Genomic DNA, 21220 nt, shown 5'->3' on the forward strand with positions numbered 1-21220 from the left:
GGCTGTTTTCATCTGTTGAAATGACTTAAAGGTTTAAAATAAGCACAGAAATGCCTTTTGTGATTCACCAGCAAGAATAGGATTACAGCACCCATATATTTGCTTGTATTATCATACCAGTAACAGAACCTGTGATATTTACTGGCTCTTTTCAGTGGAGGGCATCACGAGATGATTATGTTTAATACAAGGAGCTGGCAGCCTTTCTCACTTAACAATCATTAGGAGATCTGCTGCTGAGGTCCCATTTTGTGAGGCAGCTGGAAATTGGCACTTAGTTTGAATGTATTGTTTTCTACCTTTCTTTTAAAGTTCAAGGACAAGGCAAAACTGTTCAGACTACACAAAGAAAAAACTTTTTCTCACTTTCCTTTGTTTACTTGGTCTTTCCACCTCTCAATTTATTCCCTATGAAAATTTATTCCCCTATATGTACAAGAATTAAATGGAAGTGAGGATGATGTCATCAAAGATGAAAGCAGAAGACTTGAGGGAAGGTATTTGAAAGCACCAGGCAGAAGATCACTGCGATAATCATGACTTTTTACTGGAGTAGAAATCATCTCGGTCTTCATTTGTTTCTCTTGTTACTTATGAAGGAGGACAATACTGTTGCTTCTGTTTTAGGAAATTGAGGTATCAAATGGGTCAGTGTGGAGGGAAACCCTAAATCACTCAGAGGGAAAGTTGCAGAAGATGCCAAATAGTGGTATCCCAGTGTGCTGACCTTCACTTGTTCTCCTAATCACACATTTAGTTAATTGTTTTAAAGACTGCCCCTCCCAGTTCCCATCCCTTGATGCTCTTTCAGCTTCAGCACTTTGACCAGTTGTATTTTCCTTGATAACATCATAACTGTGGCTGAAGCCACAGGCTTCTAGTGTAGCCTTCTGCCTCCTGCTGTACTGGATCTTCTCAAAAGACTTTCTAGTGATAGAGGTTTTCTTTTTTCAATTACAGTGGCTTCACATGACCAAATAATATTCATTAACTTGATTGCCTAAGGATATCAAGCTCCAGAGGAAACTTGTATTCCTATATGATTGGCAAGATAATTAGGAAGTGAAATAATGCAAATCCCACCACAGGCAGCCGTCAAAGATTTACGTATTTACTCTTTGAATTCAAAGTGTGTCATATCATAAATCCTTTTTTTTCTTTCAAGGCTTTTCTAACTGTAGGTTTATTATCGACCTTCACCATGCATGTTTTGCAGGGGCAGGAGGCTTTATGAGCTCAATCAAGTTGGGCTAGTAAATCCACTGAGATTTTTAGTCTGCAGTATCTCCTAGATAACACAGGCTAAAGTACACTTCTGCTTTTACTAGCCTTTGATTGTAAGCTCCTGGGTCACGGCCTTTCTTTCTTTATTTGTAAAGTGTCTACCACAATTAGAGCTTCTACATGATATGAAAACATAGGCATAAAAGCCACTGATGGCAGCAAGAGTTCTGCATCCACCAGAAGGGTGGAATATTGGATGTAGATTAGAGACATCTTTATATGGAGTCTCCTCCAGCCTTCCCCATTAACAGAGACCATGGTGATGCTCATATCAGTAATTGCTGCATCCAAGCAGCACTTGCAAGTGGGAGATTAAATGAGAGATCTGTATAGATGTGAGGTCCTGCTAAGGATGGCCTTCAGTAAGTCACTTATAAATTAAACATTTCACAAAACCCTGCCAAGTAAAAGGTATCTTATGAAGTTCTGACAGTTTCTCCATTTGACCGTGGTAAAACCTGAGAAGCAAGGAAATTAGTGGAGTTACTCTGATGTGGTTGGACTAAAATTAATCTGGCAAAAATAAAATAAAAAAGTATTTTAAAAAATCAATATTCTTGCTAATGAGAACCAACATTTATCTTACAGGGAACCTGAAGTTTTGCCTTCTGATTCTGAACCAGCCTTTCAACAAAGGTCATTTTCATTGTCTGTGGAGCAGAGGTAATAATAACTTACATACATCTTCATTTGCTTATTTTCTTAGCTGTTACCCAGCTAATGTACTTCATGTCTGTTGAATTGCAGTGTGGCGATTTCCTCTTTAGTGGAGCAACCTTCTAGTGAGGGTGTGAATTGGCAGAGTATGTCCCTTGTTGCTGAATGCAGCAAATGAGCTGATTATGCAAATTCTGCATCCCTGCATTGCACACGTCAGTGGGAACTTTGTGCACTGATCTGTGTAAGACTGTAGCTTTTCAGAGGCTTCTTCGGAACCATCATTGTTTTGCTGACAAACTATAGCAGATCAATGGTGCATTTAAGAGTCTGGAAGTGAGCATTTCTTTAAAGGTCATCAGTGAGATGTGTTAAATTTAATCAAAATAACATGAACCGTGTAGATATTAAGTTGTGAAAGCAGTGGGGAATTTGCGTGCTTGTCAGAAATATGCAAATCAGATTTCACTAGCCCTTTGTTAAATATGCACAGTGCTAATCATCATCTCTGGTATGATAGCTTCCGATTTACTGACAATTGTGGAGATATGTAAATCTTTACAAGCTTGGAGCTATTAATTCCTCCATGCAGGAACACAGTCCTTCAGAAGCTTTCTGAAAAGCCACAGGAACTGTCTCTAACTTATTCCCAGGATGGGAACCTTGCAGAGAGATTCCTCTTAACTGACTGGAGCAGGTAGAGCTATTTGGTTGCACCATAGGCATTAGGACTGGCAGGGGGTAGCTGTACAGTTAAAAGGAATTGAATTAAGGGATGAAGTGAGCAGGATGTATTCATAGCACTTCATTCCAGTAAACCCAAATTAGGTACCCATATAGCCAGAGGAGTGATAAAAAAGGGAAGAGAGTTGTACAAGATGATTCAACACATCTGAATGAGTGCTGTACCCCAAACAGACTTTTATTTGCATAATCAGCAAGAAAGTAACAAGTGCTCAGTGGAAGGACTGTCCAGTTATTTTATAGATGTGATTCTACTTTTTTTTTTTTTTTTTTTTCATTTAAAAAGGTACACTGAAACACCTGCTTTGTATTAAATAGAGAAGGAAACAAGGTGAAGTGTTTGATGTTATTTCTTTGTCCCATCTTTCCTGGTTGCAGGACTGGGGTTAAAAAAAGACACAGTAAACCAGATATGCACAGTTTCTGAATGGTGATATTTAGTGTCTTGTATCTTGCATGTGTTGCTTTTGTACTGTATTTTGCTGATCAGACTTTTTTTTGTCCATCCTTTGGAATTTTAAATCTTCCTCGTTTGATCAAACCTTGGGGCATAGAGTGCTTCTGATTGTAGCACTAATGAGCCTTTAAACTGTAGTTCTTCTGTAAAGAATTGAAATAGGAAGCTGAATAAAATCAAGTAGGCCAAAGACTGTCTTATTCGAAGCCACCTCAATGGGTTCCTGTTCTCTGAGTTGAAAGTATTCACTGGTGCTGTAAATAGTTCTCCAAAGCATTTGTGGGAGGAGCAGAAGTCCTAATTAAGACAGTAAGACTTTTGCTGGTAAACTACTTTAAGAAATAGGTGGATATTCTCTATTTAAGTAAAATGACAGATGGAGGTAGTTACATGCTAAACATGAAATGTTTTTCTTCAGAGCATCTCAGCTTCAGCAAACTGTAGTGAATCCAGGGCAAGATTTTGGTAATGCCTGGCTTACAGTGCTAGTGGACTATTTTAGTTGTCAGCAGTTTTCTGGATCCTGCCTCTGGAGGAGCATTAGCACAGAGACTGTTGCAGGACTAGGAGAACCTGGGGGGTTTGGTATGTGAACTGAAAGGAGTTCTGAAGGAGTCATCTGTAGGAACAGTGCTTGATGACCAGTGGTATATGCTTGAGATATCATAAAGGAGAGATGAGAAGGAAATAACGGGGCTGTTAATCTGCAGAATATTGCCAGGTACACAAACTCAAGGGGAAAGGGAGAGAAAAATGCAAAGGAAAAATAAGATAAAATATTGTCCCACTTCTCTGAGTTACAGGAATCTTGGGTTGTTATATTCAGTACAGAATGCTGAGATGTGTTATTTTCAAGTAGTTTCTGTCCTATCAAAATAATTTCTTTCTTTAGCCCTGTCAGTTTAATGTCAAGTAAAAAGTGGTGTGATATGAAATGTCCTAAGTTTAAAAAAAAAAATCACATCAATAGGTGGCTATTCTAGGCTAAAATCATCCCAGGTGTAACTCTTCTTGACCTCAAGAAAAAGTGGTTGCAGCTAATTAACCTTTGTCTTATTACACACGTTTATGAAATCTATTTTTACTGACATACTTTCAGAAGAACTATTTCAGTCAGTGCAAGTTTGCATGAACTTCCTTTCTTGTGCTTTGTGAAGGGCTCTGAAATCAGATTTCATCACTTCCAAGAGGCATCTTTTACCATTCTTGCCATACAAGCTGGATAAGTGACAATAGTGAAGCAGTACAAGCTAAGGAAGATTTTAGTCTATTATATATCATTACTGTAATGAATCATATTCATTAGAATCATATAGAATAATGTAAAAATCATGTAGAATCATGTAAAATCGTGTAGAATGTGTTCACTTGTTTGGTGTAGTCATGGGGTATTAGTGCTCTCCTAAAAGCAGGATGGATGAAATGCTGGAGAAAAGCAGGATAAAGACTAATATGGCAGAAAACACTGGTTGTTCCCTGAAGGATTTATTAGGTTGCATATAGTGAGAAGGGGAAAAACCAAATGGCTAGAGGGAATAGGAAGTAATATGGAAAATACGTCGAAGAGTGAAGGCCCTGCTTTTCTCAAAGCTGCACATTTTTCTGTCTGTGAGTTTTCTGTAAGGAAGACTGGATCCAGTAGGCCTTACCATAACAACACTGTCATGCATCCTAAATTCCTGCTTATGCAAAGTTTCTAGCTCCTGGTTTGAATCTTGTTTAATTAAAAAAAGAAAAAAAAAAAAAACCTAGTGAAAAAAATCCAGTTTGAATTAGTCTCTGGGACTGCTTCCCAAGTGATTTCAAATGTAAATGTATCTTGCATAGATTTGACAGTGAGTTGGAAGTCTGAAGCTGACTTTATGTTAAGTTTGAAAAGTACAGCAGCCCAGGTTTTAGTGGCTGAAAACAGAATGGGCTTTCTGGGGAGTAAAGGAAAGTTCCTGAGATTATGGTTCTGCTTTTTAAAATCTCTTTAATCAGAAATGCAATGACTTACTTATGCCAAGAATTTCAGCTATGTCTAGTGATTGCAAGTGCTCTGATTTTTTCATATCTCTCTAGGGAAGAGGCAGAATTATTGCAGTGCTGAGAAATCACCTCAGTGAAAATTGTCTTAAGTTCAGGATCTAAAAATTGTTTCTTGTTTCTGAAAACATTACCCCTACAAGCTACTCAAATGATCCAGAATTTTCTTATGTCCCTGATTTATGATAGGATGTTGAATGGCTGTACATTGCAGAGTACTTTCCACTCTTAAATGTTGACAGTGACAGCTGTAAAGAAAAAGGAGTTATGCTTTGGGAAATGAGATTATTATTTAAAAAGTCAGAGGGAAATGACAACATTCTACAGCAATCTGATCAAGTTGTGCTTTAGTGTAGGAAAATGTGTCCATGGGTATTTTTTAATACTCACAGTGGTTGTGATACATTGGCCACTGTGCCCTCCTCAAAAAGATTGTGATTTCTTTCCATGAAAGCTTTTAATCAAACAAAACACGTTGAACAACTTTAAATATTAGCCATTCAATACTACCGGATTTCCTTGGCTAATGTGTTATAATAAGCTACCAACATCCCTTTGGAACAGGCTGACTAAATCCTGACTTATGGGAGGTGTGTTTAATGTTGGGCAGGTCAACAGAAAGGAGACATCTATGGAACCAGGCTGCAAAAATGTCTGTCTTTCAGGTGCACATCCCTAAATAGTCTCTTCCATGGATCATTCTTTCCAGGTGAAAGAACTTGGGGTCTAGCTCTGTCTTCTTATGCAGCTCTACAGACAACATGACCAGCCACTTCATATACATAGTATATGGGCATTTTGTGACACATGTAGATTATGAAAATGGAGGAACTCCAGAAAGAGCAATATCGCTCACCCTGGAGACTTCAGCACTATATTGTGGGGAGGATCTATACACTGAGATAAAAGAAAGCATTCTTCTATGGCAGCAGTGTAGTAAGTCAAATCCAAACTCTGTTAAATTGTCTTCATGTAAACTATATTTTCTTAGACTATTTGTATTGTGATGGCTTATCCATAAACTGAGTTTTTTGCAATTTTCCATCTCAATCAATACCCATATTGCACCAGCCAAAGCAGCTGTTGCATTCTGAATCTTATCTTGAATGTCAGGCAACTTTTGTGTCAAGGCCAGCATATTCTTTGGTGAAAATGCTGATAATGAGTGGTTGGTTAGCACTTAGAGGTGACTGTACATTATAAAGTATCTCCTTAGTATCCCTTTAGTAACTATCCCCTTACTAAATAATCAAATCAGAAAATATTTGATTTGTATGACCGATTTCCAGGTCATCTGTCTTTGAATGCCACATGCTCCCATACATTTTACATTCCATATGCTTTTGTCTGCAGTGTAATTGGTGATTGATATTTTGAATGTCTTCAGTTGAGGCCCAAGAGCTATGTATAGAGGGAAATATGATACAAATGGCAATACAAAGTTCAAGTATCAGTTCAGATATACAGAGGGGAAGGTAACAGATCAGTTGGGACAGTTTTAATGTCTCAGAGATGAAGAAAGGATATTGTAGTTTAATAAAAGAAGGGGAAATAACCTGACTTCCCTTGGTGCTGTTTTTTTCTTCTCTATGATTGATACCTTTTCCTTTAGTCTTTAGGGGTTGAACTCACCTACACTACCAGAATTATTAGTATGTGCAGCCATTCACTTGCCCTTTTACCTGTCATCAATGAGCTTGCCTTGTTCTCATATGGTGAGCTTTTTTCTCACCTTTTATTTTCATTTCTAACTGAATTTACTTGTAATATATCTCAAATTTGTCCCGGACCCAGAATTGACAGTTGGCATAAAACTTGAGGGAATTCAGAGCAGCTACTATTAATAAATAGGAAAATGTTCGTAAAAATGGCGATTGGGATGTCGCATGAACTTGTATGCTTTATTGCACTTTCCAGCCACATCCAGACTAGCAGTAACTCTTAGTGCTGGCCTCAGCTAAACTGCTCTATTAGATTCCTAACACATCAACATGACGTTCATTTTTCCACATTTGAATCAAAACAGGAATATAATTTCTAGTTTGTATTTAATAACTAAAATTTGACATTCTGCACCACTTAATTTAGATTTAAACAACATTTGTTATGGTGATGTGCCTGTTGTTGGATTACATGCAAGTTATGTCCTTCAACTGCAGGAGTCTAAGAGAAGTTATTTCAAGTGTTCTTAAGGATAGGGAATTTACGATATACTTTAGGAACAAGAAAATCTGGCCCTCTCTAGGGCTGGCTAGCACCATGCTTTAAACTTGGATATGAACCACAGAATCGTTTGGAAAAGACCTCCAAGTTTATCAAGTCCAACCTTTGATTGATCACCACGTGTCACATGGCACTACATGCCACATCCAGTAGTTTCTTGAACATCTCCAGGGACTGTGACTTTTCCCCTTCCCTGGGCAGCCTATTCCAGTATTTAACAATCCTTCCTGTGAAAAAATTGCTTCTGATGTCCAGCCTGAACCTTCACTGGAGCAGTTTGAGGTTACATGCTCTTATCTTGTGACTTGTTACCTGGGAGAAGAGGCTGACCTCGACCTGGGTAGAACCTGCTTTCAGGCAGTTGTAGAGAGTGATAGGGTCTCTCCCTAAGCCTCCCTTCCTCCAGGCTGAACAGCCCCAGCTCCCTCAGCTGCTCCTCATAGGACTTTTGTTCCAGACCCTTTACAAGCCTTGTCGCCCATCTCTGGACATGCTCCAGCACCTCAATGTCTTTTCTGAAATGAGACAAGACAAAACTGGACAGAGGACTCAAGGTGTGAGGTAGGATCTAGATCTTAGGACATGCAGTAGTTTGCACTAGAAGGGATTTTGGGAAGAGAGCTTTTGTAGACTACACTTTGCCTATGACTCTTGTCTGTATATGTTTGATAGCAACCAGGTTTTTAGTGGTGAACTGGAACCTTAAATTTATCTTTAGAAAACCAAGCTTAAAACTCCAGAAATACGATAAAATTATTCCATTTGTGACATATATGTTGTTAGTGCCTTTCTGGTTCAGAATATGGGCTCTTGAGAGACGTAACCTAGGTGTGTGGGCAATCTAAAAGGTAGTTCTCCATGATGTTTGTGAATTTTTAGATAGGTATTGACAAAGCTGAGGACAGCTGATCTTCTAGGCCTTTTACATAGTTCAAATTCCCTCACCATAGTAGATGCTGTGACAGAATGATGTCTCTAGATAAATTTTGAGACATAGTAGGCTGAATGTGTTTTGTTGTTGATTTTAGTTCTCTGCAAATCCAGCAGCAGGAAATTCTGAGATCTAAAAGAATTTTTGTTTGTTTTATGAATTTGAGATTTTTTTGGGGAAAAAAAAAAAGAGTAATTAAGATTCCCCTTTGTGATGCTTTGAAAAACTAAACCCCACTGAGCTGAAGTTCAGAGTAGCAGAACAATAGAGAATTACTTTGAAGTACTAGTGAGAAGCATAACAGATGATTACAGCACTAGAAAAAAATGGGAGGTTATTACAGTGCTTTTTCTATGAAGCCAGGATGCAAATCCCATTAGGGGAGTTCTTTTGTCACAAGATTTGCTGCATAGAAGCCTTTGATAGCATCGTGCTATATATCTGGTTACCATGATGTTTCCCAGAGGACTGTTGAAAGAAGGAGCTTTGGAAAATATTGTCAGGAGAGTGCTTTGGAGCACCCCAAGCAGAAAAAGAAGCAAAAGACAATAGAAAAAAATGATGATTCATGGCTCATTTTATTAGTGATTCAAGAAGAGCAGTAGTCCTGGAAATGAACTCGAGAAGCAAAGGTGAATGCATGAGGTTAGCATAAGTAAAACCTGTGACAGAAAAGAGCAGGTTTTTAATCCCATAAAAGGAACCCTTGGATTTTCACTGCCTCAAGCTACACAGTGAAAGGCATTTAAAAACATTGTTTCTCTGGGAGTTACTACAGGGCAAAAGTATTATTTTCATAGCTAGAGCTTAGCATGAATCCATTACTAGGGTGAAGTGTAAGGTCTCGTAAAATATGGATGTTATCTAGGGTTGCCAGTGTCAGGGTCCTCTCACTGGCTGTGATGGCCTTCAGATCAAACTATTGTGTTGTAGTCTTCTTTCTTCTCTTACTCCAGGGTTGCCTTAGGGCAGACAAACCTTTTTTTAATAATAAGGAAATTAAAAAAAAAAGAAGTCCCAAGAAGCCCACAGTGGTACAATTGGCCTACCTTGATCCAGTGGTGATTGCTTTTTAAAAGTGAATTTTGTCTTTTTAATTTGCCTGAGTCTTGTTGAATTTCCAGAATTTTAAAATATTTTATTACTTTATTGCCATGATTTCAATTATGAGTAACTCAGCCAGTGAATAGTTTAACTCTTCTGTAATATGTTGAGACTATGCTAGTATTTATAGCTACTTGACTGATGGAGTGTGCATCCTTCACTGTGTTCAGTGCCTGAAGGGACAGCAGTAGTTTGAGAATATGGATGTTGGATTGCTGGTTTTCTCATCTGAATGGTTTACACGTTGTCTTGTGCTCACTCATATTATCGAGTATTAAAATTGAACTGTAAATTCATGTAAGTCAGAAAATAGCTAACTTTTCTGCTCTACTCATTGTCTCTTTTGTACAGTAGATTGTTTTGTTAAATTTCAGCATTATATAAGTGTGTTATTAAAATGGTCATTTAGAAAACATTTACATTTAGAAAACAGCATAGGATTAGTAGGATTATTTTTTTAATGTGTAGTTGGTTAGGTGCTAGCCAAAAATGTAGCACATAGAAGTGGAACAAGTATTGTGGCTATTAACACCTTTTTTTTTTTTTTCTTGCAAGTTAACAATTCTTTATCTAATACTCTGAGCAGACAATGGTGATGTACATCAGCCTTTCTTTGGTTTCATTGACAGTGAACACATCAGAACAGAAACAAAACATTATCATAGGTTTTTCATTGGGGAAAATTCCACTAACTTCAGAAATAATGGGGACAACCTGTAATTTTTAGTGTTTTATTATCATTTTCCATTTTTGGAAGCTTTATGACTAGCACAACCTGTTGTAGAAGCTATTGATATCAATATTCCCTCAGTTATTTAGAATTAATTTGGTTCCGATTCTTTCTTTAAAGAAGGCCTCCTCTATTTTCTCTGAAATAAAACTTAATGTTGTCCTGGATAAGGTCTAACCACAAGAATCAATGTTGGTTCAATGTCAGCTGCATTAGCACTGAAATAATTTGGTACTTTAGAGTATGAGTATCATTCTGTTGGATTTTGTTTTGAAAAACCCCAGCTCCTTCAAACTCCTGCTGCTTATGTTCGGAGCCCAAGGTCTGGCTCATTGGGAATTCTGTTTCTGGCAGTGTAAGTCATTAAGCAGATAACTAAGTTTCTCCTTGTCTGGACATGCACTTGTCTTTCAAGCTTCTTGATGTTACCTACAACAAACCCTTAGCTTTAGGCCCTAGCTTCCAGTAGACGGTAGTTGTCCACAGTAGTAGCTTGGTGTTCGTGAGGCGTAATAAGTTATGAGGAATTGAATGTCGGGTTAAACTGGATAGTAACAGAACAGCACACTTGAAGTGTGGGGGTTTTTGAGGGGAAAAGGAAAAACAGGGACTAATTTGAAGTCTTTGAAGATGGCCCAAACATTTTGAAGTGTAAGAATTGGGAAGGCTCAGAATGCATTTAGACTGAGCTATTTGGCAACATAGGTGTCCTAAGAAAGAACACAAATTTGTAATATGCTGTCATGGTGACTTAAAATTAACATGGGGATATGCTAATTCTGCACATTACTAATAAACTTCAGATGTTTACAAAGAAGTATGAGTAAGTTATTTAGCCTGTGAAAATACATGGTTCAACAAAACAACGCAGTTTATGTTTTAGTACAGGATTAAGGTGGGTCCATTGGATTTTGAAGTCCTTTGAGGTACAAGGCAAAATATAAGTGTAGTATCCAGCCCAAATCATACCAGAAGTAAATTACTTTGATTATCTTTTGGTTTTGGATGTCTAAATTCCCATCTTAAACGGACTCTGGTTTCCTAACCTTCCCTTTTACCCATTCAGGACTGGGAGAGAAGCTGAGTACTGAGCAGCTGGGACCTGGAGTCATGCAGCACATCTTAACGGCTTGGCCTATGTTTCATCTTGATTTGAAACCACTGGAAACACTGAATGTTTGAACAGTCCACTTACTGTCTTGACAGCTAATCCAAGATAAAGGGAATGAGAATTATACCTTCTATACCTAGGAGGATAAATATTAAGTCCCTCATTCCTTGCACAGAGCATGACTATGAATAAACCTTTACAAAGCAGCAGTGCCGTATAGTTTCTCTAAAAACTTCCAAACTTGAAGAATTTTAGCAGTCAGAAGAATTTCCTAGGTAAGCCTGTGTCACAAAAATAGTGTAGGAATTATTTCTCTCCAATTTTTACAGTTATTTTCTTCCTATCCCAGTTTTAAGTAAATGTGAAATATAGTGTGCTCTGTGATGGATGCTGCATTTGAAGGAGCCTCTCTGGTCATTCAGACTTAAATCTTTTCATTGCTAAAAAGGTGTGCAGTAATTACAGATCTGGAATACAATTGCTGATGAGGTTTCTAGAGAAGGTGGTTAATATCAGCAAAATATGCTCAAGGAGTCACAACATTTGGTCATTGTCAAATGAATTGCCCTTAGCATGACATAGATCATGTGTCATGTTTAACTGAGCTGTGTAATCATTTTCACAAATGTATGTGAGGCTGTCCTAAGGTATCAAAAGGTGTATTTACATTGCAAGAAAGGCTTTAGACCATCAGAAGCAGCTTCTGTTGGCACTGGTAGTCTTACAAAGGACTTTGAGCAGGTTGAACCCTCTGAATATCTCACAGAACTGTCTGTTTTGATTCACTTCCTTGCTAATTCAGAGGTTCAGAGACTGTGCTTTTTGATTTGTTTTCCAAAGTTGAGTAACTGTTTTAGAAGTTATGGTGGGAACAGAAAGTGAGAAAAGACATGAACAGAGAGAGAAGGGTGAGCAACATGCCCAAGTACATAGAGAAATAATGTATAATCCATCATTTTAGGGGTAAAAAAGGTCAGAACAAGAGGGATTATAGCCAATTTTAATTCCTGAGAATATTAACATATTAAGGAAGTAGACGGGTTCTTCTAATTTCTCTATATGATGTGCTTGGTGGTGTTACAATATTAATAACTGTGATCTCATCAACCGTTCAACAAAAGTCACTGTTTCCTTTTTTTTTTTTAATTTATTTTTGTGAATCTGTCTTTCCCTTTGCTTCCTGAAGATGAGAAGGCATAAGAGGATGCATGAAGCATAATAAATGTCCACTAAATCTCACACTGACAAGGTTTAAAGTTGCTTAAGTAGTAGTGCACTGGCTCCTCCAGTTACATCTCTCAACTTAGGATATTTAGCCGAAGTTTATTAGTTTCCTAGGTTGATGCCAGTATTTTCCTCAGTCAATGGACAGAGATTTGAGTTGTCTTCTGGATCGCCATAGAAATTTAGATGTATCTGCTAGGTACCTATAATTAAGGAGGCGTGCAGGCCTGAATAGGAGCCCAGATGTCAGGTTATTTTCTCTTCTGTTTCCTTGGCCAGTGTAGTGCAAAGAAGAGGCAAGTAAATTCTGTCTGTAGTTAGTCTGTCTATAGTTAGTATAGGGAGTCTATAGTTAGTCTGCTCTATTAAATCTCAGTGTTATCATCTACTGTCAAGTCTTTCCCATTAGCCATGTCAAACTTTCTTTCTCTGTTTAGTGACAGGAGAGGGACAATAAGGGTAAGGCCCTGGAGACTGCAAAGCTATCATCTAATTCTGAACATGCTGTGGTTGTCGTTCTTCTTGACCACCTCTTTTTCTGTATGCCCAGGAACCTTTGTCAGAGAGCAACATTCTCATTAGGACTTTGTAAAACCCAGATACATATTAACAAGGCATCCAGAGCTGACCTTTTGTCTGGGAGGGAGATTGCTAATGCTCTTAGCAGTGATTTGTGAAGTCTGGTTTCCTTGGTGAATTTAGGATCAGTTTAGTGTTTATGATTACTTCTAAATCATGCATTTAATTTTATTGCTTTTTCTTTAGATCTATAGAATTGAGTGAGTGTTAATGCATCACTCATATTTCATTCAGTGATTATAGTGCTTCACATCCTCTATATTCACCTTCTAGAAATGCTTTGGCAGCAGAACTGACTATGCTAAATGCATAAGAAAGGGTAGAAATAATAAATGCACTATCAATTTGGCTGACACAGTTCAACATTTTAAGTTTTGTTTGTGACCCACTGTTCATCTATGGCAATTTGAATATACATATGCAGTGTCCTTTTTAAAAATGTGTGGGACAATTGGTAGGGTCTAGTGTTATTAGCATAATAAATCTTTACTAAAACAGTTTTCTTTTATACTGCAAGGGCATGCTGCTGCTCTTCTCATTTAGATATTAAATTTAGAGGTGTGAAAAATTTGTTGAAATCTGCTGCAAGTCTTAACAGGGTTGTGGGGAGGGGATTTTTTTGTGGGGGCTTTGAGGTTTTTTGTTTGGCTTTTTTGTGTGTGTGGCCTTTTTTCTTTTGTGGGTGTGCTATCTTATCCTACTGGGACTGCTCATAATAGCATGAATAACTGCACACTGAACCTTTGTCCTTGCTGGTGCAGTAGCATCAAACTGTCTAGCCCACTCCTTTATGAAGGAACTGCAGGATGCTGTACTTGATAATCAATATTACTAGCCACAAAAGGTTGAGAAAAAGGATTTTGAAGACACTTCAGGGCAACAAATTTACATTTTATATGTTGTGTTTGCAGTAAAGTATCGAGCTCCTTCCCAGGTCCAGAAGAATGGCACAATCATTGCCTACTAACTGAATGCACTTCTAAAAGAAACTACCAAAAGATTTTGTTCTGAATGGTTTAGGGGTGTTTAAAGCCTATTAATCTTCTTACTCCTAGTTTGTTTGTGATACTTTTCCTATCATTGTATTATAAAAGAAGAATATCACTGTTTCCCATGAATTACTGTAGTGGTCTGAAGGGGGCCTAATGTTGCGTTTTCCTTCATTCATAGACACAGTTGTTGAACCTGGAAAAGAGGAAGTTGTCTGGGTGTTGTTTTTTCTTACTAAGAGGGAAAAGCCACTGTAGAAATTCAGATAGGAGGTGGAAGTCATGTTTAGACCCTAGTAGATACTGGATAGCAGTGGATTTGATAACTTCATGCTGAAGTCTTTAGGATCAGAGAATGGGAAGAGCTAATGCTCTCATTGGAGTCAAAACCACTCTGATACAGACTGAAGAATTTTGAGCTTTGGTTTAGGAAACCCCTCCATGTGAAGAGGTCAAAAATCATTTGAGTCTGCTCCCTTGGGAGTAAAGTGATTTATTTTTCTACAATCAGTTAGGACTTCTTGGTCTTATCCCAGGGAATCTAGAAAAAGTAGGATGTGAAAGTGGGACACAGATTGCATGAGGGCACTGAATCCTGACTTCTCTGTGGAAGAACTCCTCTCTCTGAACATGGAGGAGTGATTCTTTAGCCACATGTTTCTATAGGTCACTTAGAGATTTTTCCAAGTCTAGAGATGTTTCTGGTTCTCATGTCATACCTCATTTTCTGTTTAGGATTCATCACCAGAATCAGAATTGTGTTTCAAATCATACTGTAAGTCCATACCCTGCCTGTAATATTTCTGAAATGCCAAATGTTTCCAGATACTGACGCAAGCAGTGGAAAGGAGCATCTGGCACAACATTCAAGTTTGAAACATACACGTTCTGAGCAACCAGTACTGTGATGACAGGTTTTTGGGATATCTTCCTGTTCACTCAGCATTTGAAATGTAGTGCTAAAATAAACAAATTGCCACAGTGTCCACTAGGGACTGAAAAGCAACCATTCATTTACTTGTATAAAAGCAGTGTTTGTTCAGGATGTTGTTCTGTCTATAGGTAATGCTGTAGCAGAGGCTTATTTTGTTTAGAAAAGGTATTCTGAATCCATGCTAGAAGCAGCTGAGGGAGAAGCTGAATGTGAAGTTTGACATGCTGTATTTTCATGGACATTGAGCATTCTTGGGCATTCCAAGAGAAATGTTGAAGTTGCAGTATACCCAAGCATAAATAAGCATAAGGAATACTTCTTCAAAGTAGCCTGAGAAGTTATGCCATTTAAAATTGGCAAGTTCCATCACCTTCAATTCTTCGGAAAATCCTACTCAAATCATGTAAAAAATACATGTTTATCTAATTGAGATCCCCAGACTTTCTTTTCCTGATTTACAAATGAAAGTCGGGAACAGATCCTGTCATGCTAAGATGTGAATATCCATATATCATGAGTCTTCTTTTTGTGCATGGTGGTTATTGAGATCTGTTCAAGTAATGATGATGACCAAAGTTTATGGTTTCAAGACTTATGTAGAGTGTTTGAATGTGACAAGGCAAGAGGCTAAAAGCCTTCATCAGTTGTGAAGGTTGTGTATGGCTATGTGGTATTCTTTTTTTGTATGAGTTATTTATGTTGAAAAAATAGAGGTGGATAAATCTTCTTTGAGCCTTTGTTGGCGAAAGACTGCAAGTCTTGTAACCATTGGTTAGCTTTTCTATGACTTCATTAAATCTTGGCTTGGAGCCTATCTCCTTAAAGTATGATGGGCTGTGGATGATGAGCTAGTGTACCATTCTGGATGTCGGTTTGTGTAGGAGCATAAGTCACTAATTTGCATGATGGTAGAATCTCCAGCTTCCACAAAAATGCTCATCCAGACAAACCCCAAACAGTAACACCTTACCAAGTAACACTTAGAAATGCAGTAAAATGAATCCTGAATGTTAGGAGCTATTTTTCAATCTCAACTTTTTTTATCTGCCAACTTTCTGTTGGAGTTTAATCTATTAAAGTTCCAAATGAGTGTGAATTCCAGTTCATTGCTCTCTGATATTATTTAGGTCGTAAGACTTGTGAAATGGATTTTATTGACACATTTGAAAGTTAACCCTCTCCTATGCTCCTGTGCTATGGATAGCCTCTGAATGTACAGGCTGCAACCTTCTCAAAATCTCTAATGTTAAAACTTTAGAAATGTAAACAAATACTGATGGCTTGGGCTGAAAATAAATTACATTTGTGTCACTGAGAATTTTAATTCTTTTCAGTAGATTCATGAAGAAATAATTAATAAACTAATGTATGATACCAAGGTATTCATTCAAACATTTTGCAGCATTCACCTTTATGTGCAGCCATAGGTATTTGAGACAGAAGTCCTATTCCTACACATGTCAAAAGTAGTTGTTTCCTTGACTTCAGTCACAGTTTCAGAAAGAAGTTAATATATCAGCTGCCTTCACTGCCCTTGCTAATAGACCTCATCACTCTCTAGTGCAGTGAAGCCTTGTGCAAGTTATCCTTCCTTTGGAGAAGAAGGGAGAAGTTTCCAATAGGATGAGCTGTCTATGCAGCATTAATAAGACACTTTATTTCTTCTCTCCATCACCCTACCTTCAAAGATGCTCTAATGGAAAACAGATATGGTCAACTGCTTCAGCTCTTTTCCATTCTTTATCTGAAAGTTACATTTTTATAAGTAGCTCATAAAAGAGTAATAAATTCTGATTTGCTAAAAGCCATCTGGTTAATGGATTGCTTCAGAACTATTTATAATAGGATCTGTCTATGTAATTAACAGTTAAAGGCACAAGCAGTTTGTTTTGTAAGATGCATATTGCATTTGTTTATTAATCCTTTGCAAGCAATGTGTGGCTGCATTCTAAATTCCAGGACCAATTTTGTTTAAAACAAATGCAATATTGAGTTAGTGATTTAAAATACTATTTACAGCTGTATCATGTTTCCAGAAACTGTCTCCACCAGTGTGGGCTGTTCTGGAAGGCTTACAACTTGGATTTAAATCTAACGTTGAAAACATCAGAACCTGATGAAGCCAGATGCAGTGATAGGGCCTGATTTTGGTCAGTCTCAGCAATGGGTTGTAGAACACATGTATGTAAACTTCATCTTCCATTCAGCTGGAGGGACAGACACACTATGAGAGTTCAAGACAGAGATACAAAATGCATTGTTTTGTTCCGATATCTCTACTGATGTGCAGGGCTGTTTTGGGTAGAGTTTGGCAGTCTTTCCCCAAGTCCAGCCTTACCTCTCCTGCTTGTTTTGGCATACTGTTACAGCTCCTCAGGCACTCACATGGCACAGCCAACCACATTTGTGGAAAACTCTTAGTAACTACCACAGAGTGCTGCTGACTGATAGGTTGTGTGAGGAAGTGTCACTCTGTCATGAGTCAACCACTTTCATACCTTTAGAAATAAAATGAGGACCTAAAGGTGTCAAGTGGTTTTTATGTCCTTCTTGGTGATATTCAAACCTTTATCTGAGAGGTGGAATACCACTTACTACTTCCTTGGGCTGTGCATCCTCTTTGTGGTGCTCAAAAGTCTCCTTCGACTTCAAATTATTTTCATAAGTGTTTCTTTGAAAGTCCTTCAAAGATCCAGCAAAATCAAAATGCTTAGCTGATCTTCTGTGAAAAGAAAAAGACTGTACAGGCACACAGCAATTTCAGAGAAGCTGGCAGGAATTTTTAATGTGACTGAAAGTGTCTGAGTGACAAATTAGTAATAAAAATGTCACTAATTAGACCATAGTAAAATCTTGATAATCAAAACTACTTGGGTGAGACTAAATATATTCAGATGACGGGTAAGCCTGATAATGGGAATCAGCTGAACAGAGACAAGCTGGCAGCTTGTTACAAAGGGAGGCTTAGAGAGCTGGGTGGGTGTTTTGAATAAACAAGCACCTAACGTAATTACAGAACATAGTCCAAAAGTAGTAATGAAAGGATAGCTGGATGAAGAATTTTAAATAGTAGGGAAACATCATCTCCTTTGAATGCAGGAGGACAGAGGCAGTGCAAGAACTTTGTGGTTTTATTGAGACAAGGCTGGGAAGTATGGCTTAAACCAGACTGAAATCTGCTCTGTTCTATCAAAATGGGTCCTGTGTGCTCAAAGGGGCCTTTTGGGTCTCCTGTTCTGCTACCAGGACAAGTTCATAACATAGGACATCAATAGGATTTGGGTCTGCAGCAGGATAAATTACCTCTTGAAGAGGGTTTGGGTTAGCTGGTTTCCTCAGGTAGCAGGAGAGTTCTGTAGTAGGAACTGGTGACATACTTCTGGGGAAAGGGAGGAGACGCAAGGTTTACTTTATTCTTGAGCAGCTGGGTTAAGAAATGCAGTTTAGAAAACATGCATGTCCAAAGAATAAAGGAAGAATCTAGTGTCAGTATCAGCTACTGTGTGAGAAAGAAAAACCTCCAGTTTTAGGGGAATGTCTTTTAAGCAGGAGCTTTTTGATTCATTGCTTGGTAAGTTGAACTGACTTACAGGGATGCCATGATCCTTAAACTCAATTGTTCTGCTGGTTCTAATGCTGCCTTTTTGTCGTTGTTACCATCCCTTCTCAGGTGAGGTTGCAGGACAAGTAGTACATTAAGTACCTAGTTTAGTGTTCTCATATGAAGCAAATTTATGGTGAGGGGTGAAAAGGCCTTCGATATGGAAAAGAAAACAACTTCAGGAAACAGTGCTATAGAACATGTAGGATAAAACAGCTCTGCTATGAATGTCAGCTTTTAACTGAAGCTAGTAGCTTCTCAGTCACTATGTCATTGTGAAGGGTAATTTATTACAATGGGTGCAATTTTTAGTTTCAGCTTCAAGGTAATGCTTATAACTTCCAGAAAATATATTGGGTGAAAACAACCTCATTCTGTTTAATGGAATTTTATTTTTTTTCATAGCTGATCCAGCTTTGCCTCACCATAGCAAGACTAAACACAAGTGAGATTCCTTTTGTCTTTTCTAATTTGCTGTTGTAATCACTGTGATCCTGAACTGGTATTACTGAACTATCCCTTCTATGTTGCAGTAGGATCATTTATGATGATGGCAGTCACAAAGGATGTTATTGCTACAGAAGAACTGATCTATTCTTGAAAATACCAGTTTTTAACACTATTTGATTTGAAGCATCTGCATTATCTGTCCAGGGTCTTTCCTGGTGGAGGGGGAGGCAGAGACACCTCCAGAAAAGGTGACTCAGAGTGCTGACACTAACATAACTGACCTAACTAACCCTGTTGAGTAGTCTCCTACCTCATCCTTCTGATTGCTGTGCAGAGATTTTTAGGATCAGTTAGGCAGGATGAATCAGGGTCAGCATGTGTAAGTGAACCTTTATTGCCCATGATACTTGTAAGACCAGGGGGTTTTTTTCTGCTTGTCTTCCATCTGACACATCGAGGCTTGCCAAGAACATCTGTTTTTTACATCTCCTTTGTGCCCTCAGCCTGCCTTCTGACCATACAGCTCTTCCTCACACAGGGCCACCCTTTCATTCACATTATGCTTCATAAATCGGTAATACCTGGATGTTTCAGGCTTCTCCCTGGAGGACTTGCATTCACTCACCAAGAATTTACTCACAAATTGGTATCATGCTTGAATAGTCACTGGGAGCTTACATCAGGCTGTGACTTCTGATTAAGGTCAGATCCTTGCATCTTAATTGATAACTGGAAAAGGATATGGGATTCATATTTAAATGGACTTTTCAGGAACATAGTCAGCTTTTCAACTAGCTGGTAGCTTCTCAGTCACTATGTCACTGTAAAGGGTATTTATTACAATGGGTGTGAGTTTTAATGCCAGCTTTAAAATAATGCTTACACCCTCTATAAAGAAGCACAGTCTTGCTTCCAAAAATGAACAGATTTCCCACAGGGAAATCATGAGTGAACTAATTGGGCTTTTATGGTTATCTTGTTGCAGTATATGCAACTATAATTTATGCAACCATAATTATTCACAAATTTGCATCTGCCTTACCTCCATGATGAAGGAAGTGTGTGTAGATTATTTATGCACCTGGATTAACTCAGTAAAATATTAAATGAGCTTGTCTGATGCCGATAGATGTCGGTCATTTTACACAAGAACACGGTGCTAGTGATTATGGAAGACAGGCTTGTTGGGGTAAAGGCTGATCATACACAGAGAGTGCTGTGATCAAATTTACACTTCAGTTCCCTGTTGCACAAGTCCTGGAGTTTTGGTGGGTGACTTCAGCAGCTTGTGAGTTGGAACACTGGCAAGTCAGAACCTGTGCAAGTATTTAACGTAGCACTTCATATTCATACATTTGTAAAAAAATATTTTGGTAAGGTGCATACACTGGATAGTGCAAACTCTTTTCCATGAATCCACATATAATAAGGAGTGCAGTAATTACCTAGAAAATTTCTAACTTAATTTATTTACTATGTCAGTGGTGCTTGAGATACCCAGTATTAAAAAAAAATGTATTTCAATGGATAGAAATGTACAATTTTCATATGTTTTCTCTTATGTCCATATTGTGACAGGGTAGCATAATGCCTTCCATACATGAACAATCCTTATATCCATTTGTGGAATATTCTTTTGTTGAGCAGCTTCCTAAAGTGCTTCTTCCTTGGCTCCAAGTTATTTCCATCAATAAGCAACTTATAACCATGGAAGATTTCTACATATATATATTTAAATCATCAGCAAATAAGAAAATAGGTAAAACCCACACCCAAGACAAGAATCACAAGCTACTCCCCTTTTAATGTTATTAAGTTTCTCCAACCTGGAGATGTTAATAATATAGATACTTGTATTTTGGCTAGTGGTTGCTTAATGCCAAAAATAAATTTTAAGTTGTGAAAAGCCACTAGGCAATACATTAAAAGATTCTTAATAACATCAAATAAAAGTAGTGATCTGGGACAGGTTAATGATAACTGAAATCAAGCAAATGAAAATTGCTTGCTGAAATCAAGGCTGTTAAGGAACCTAGCTGATTTATTTACAGATACAGGACTTTTTCCTTAATTGATCATTGTTAGTTAATGCCAGTGCAAAATGAGGAGGAAGTCTGGCAACATGGATATTTTTTGAATAGTGGAAAGCACTGTCTGTTAAAGAAAATAAAATC

The 21220-nt window shown here is 37.9% G+C and overlaps 1 protein-coding gene across 5 annotated transcripts in view; it reads left to right on the forward strand.

Moving 5' to 3' along the window:
* Positions 1–21220, forward strand: part of TPK1 (thiamin pyrophosphokinase 1) — a 301853-nt gene that overhangs the window by 53244 nt on the left and 227389 nt on the right. For 3 of the 5 annotated variants that reach the window (XM_083859787.1, XM_083859785.1, XM_083859786.1), the window contains exon 2: positions 1873–1947. The exons of 1 other annotated variant lie outside the window; for it this stretch is intronic. In XM_083859787.1, coding sequence (XP_083715913.1) covers positions 1873–1947 — 75 coding nt within the window. Of the gene's footprint in view, positions 1–1872; positions 1948–21220 lie in introns of those variants that run through there. One more of the 5 variants, XM_083859789.1, reaches the window with a different exon arrangement.

The sequence above is a fragment of the Zosterops lateralis genome (genome assembly GCF_965231275.1).
Source record: "Zosterops lateralis genome assembly, chromosome: 1".
NCBI classification, from domain to species: domain Eukaryota; kingdom Metazoa; phylum Chordata; class Aves; order Passeriformes; family Zosteropidae; genus Zosterops; species Zosterops lateralis.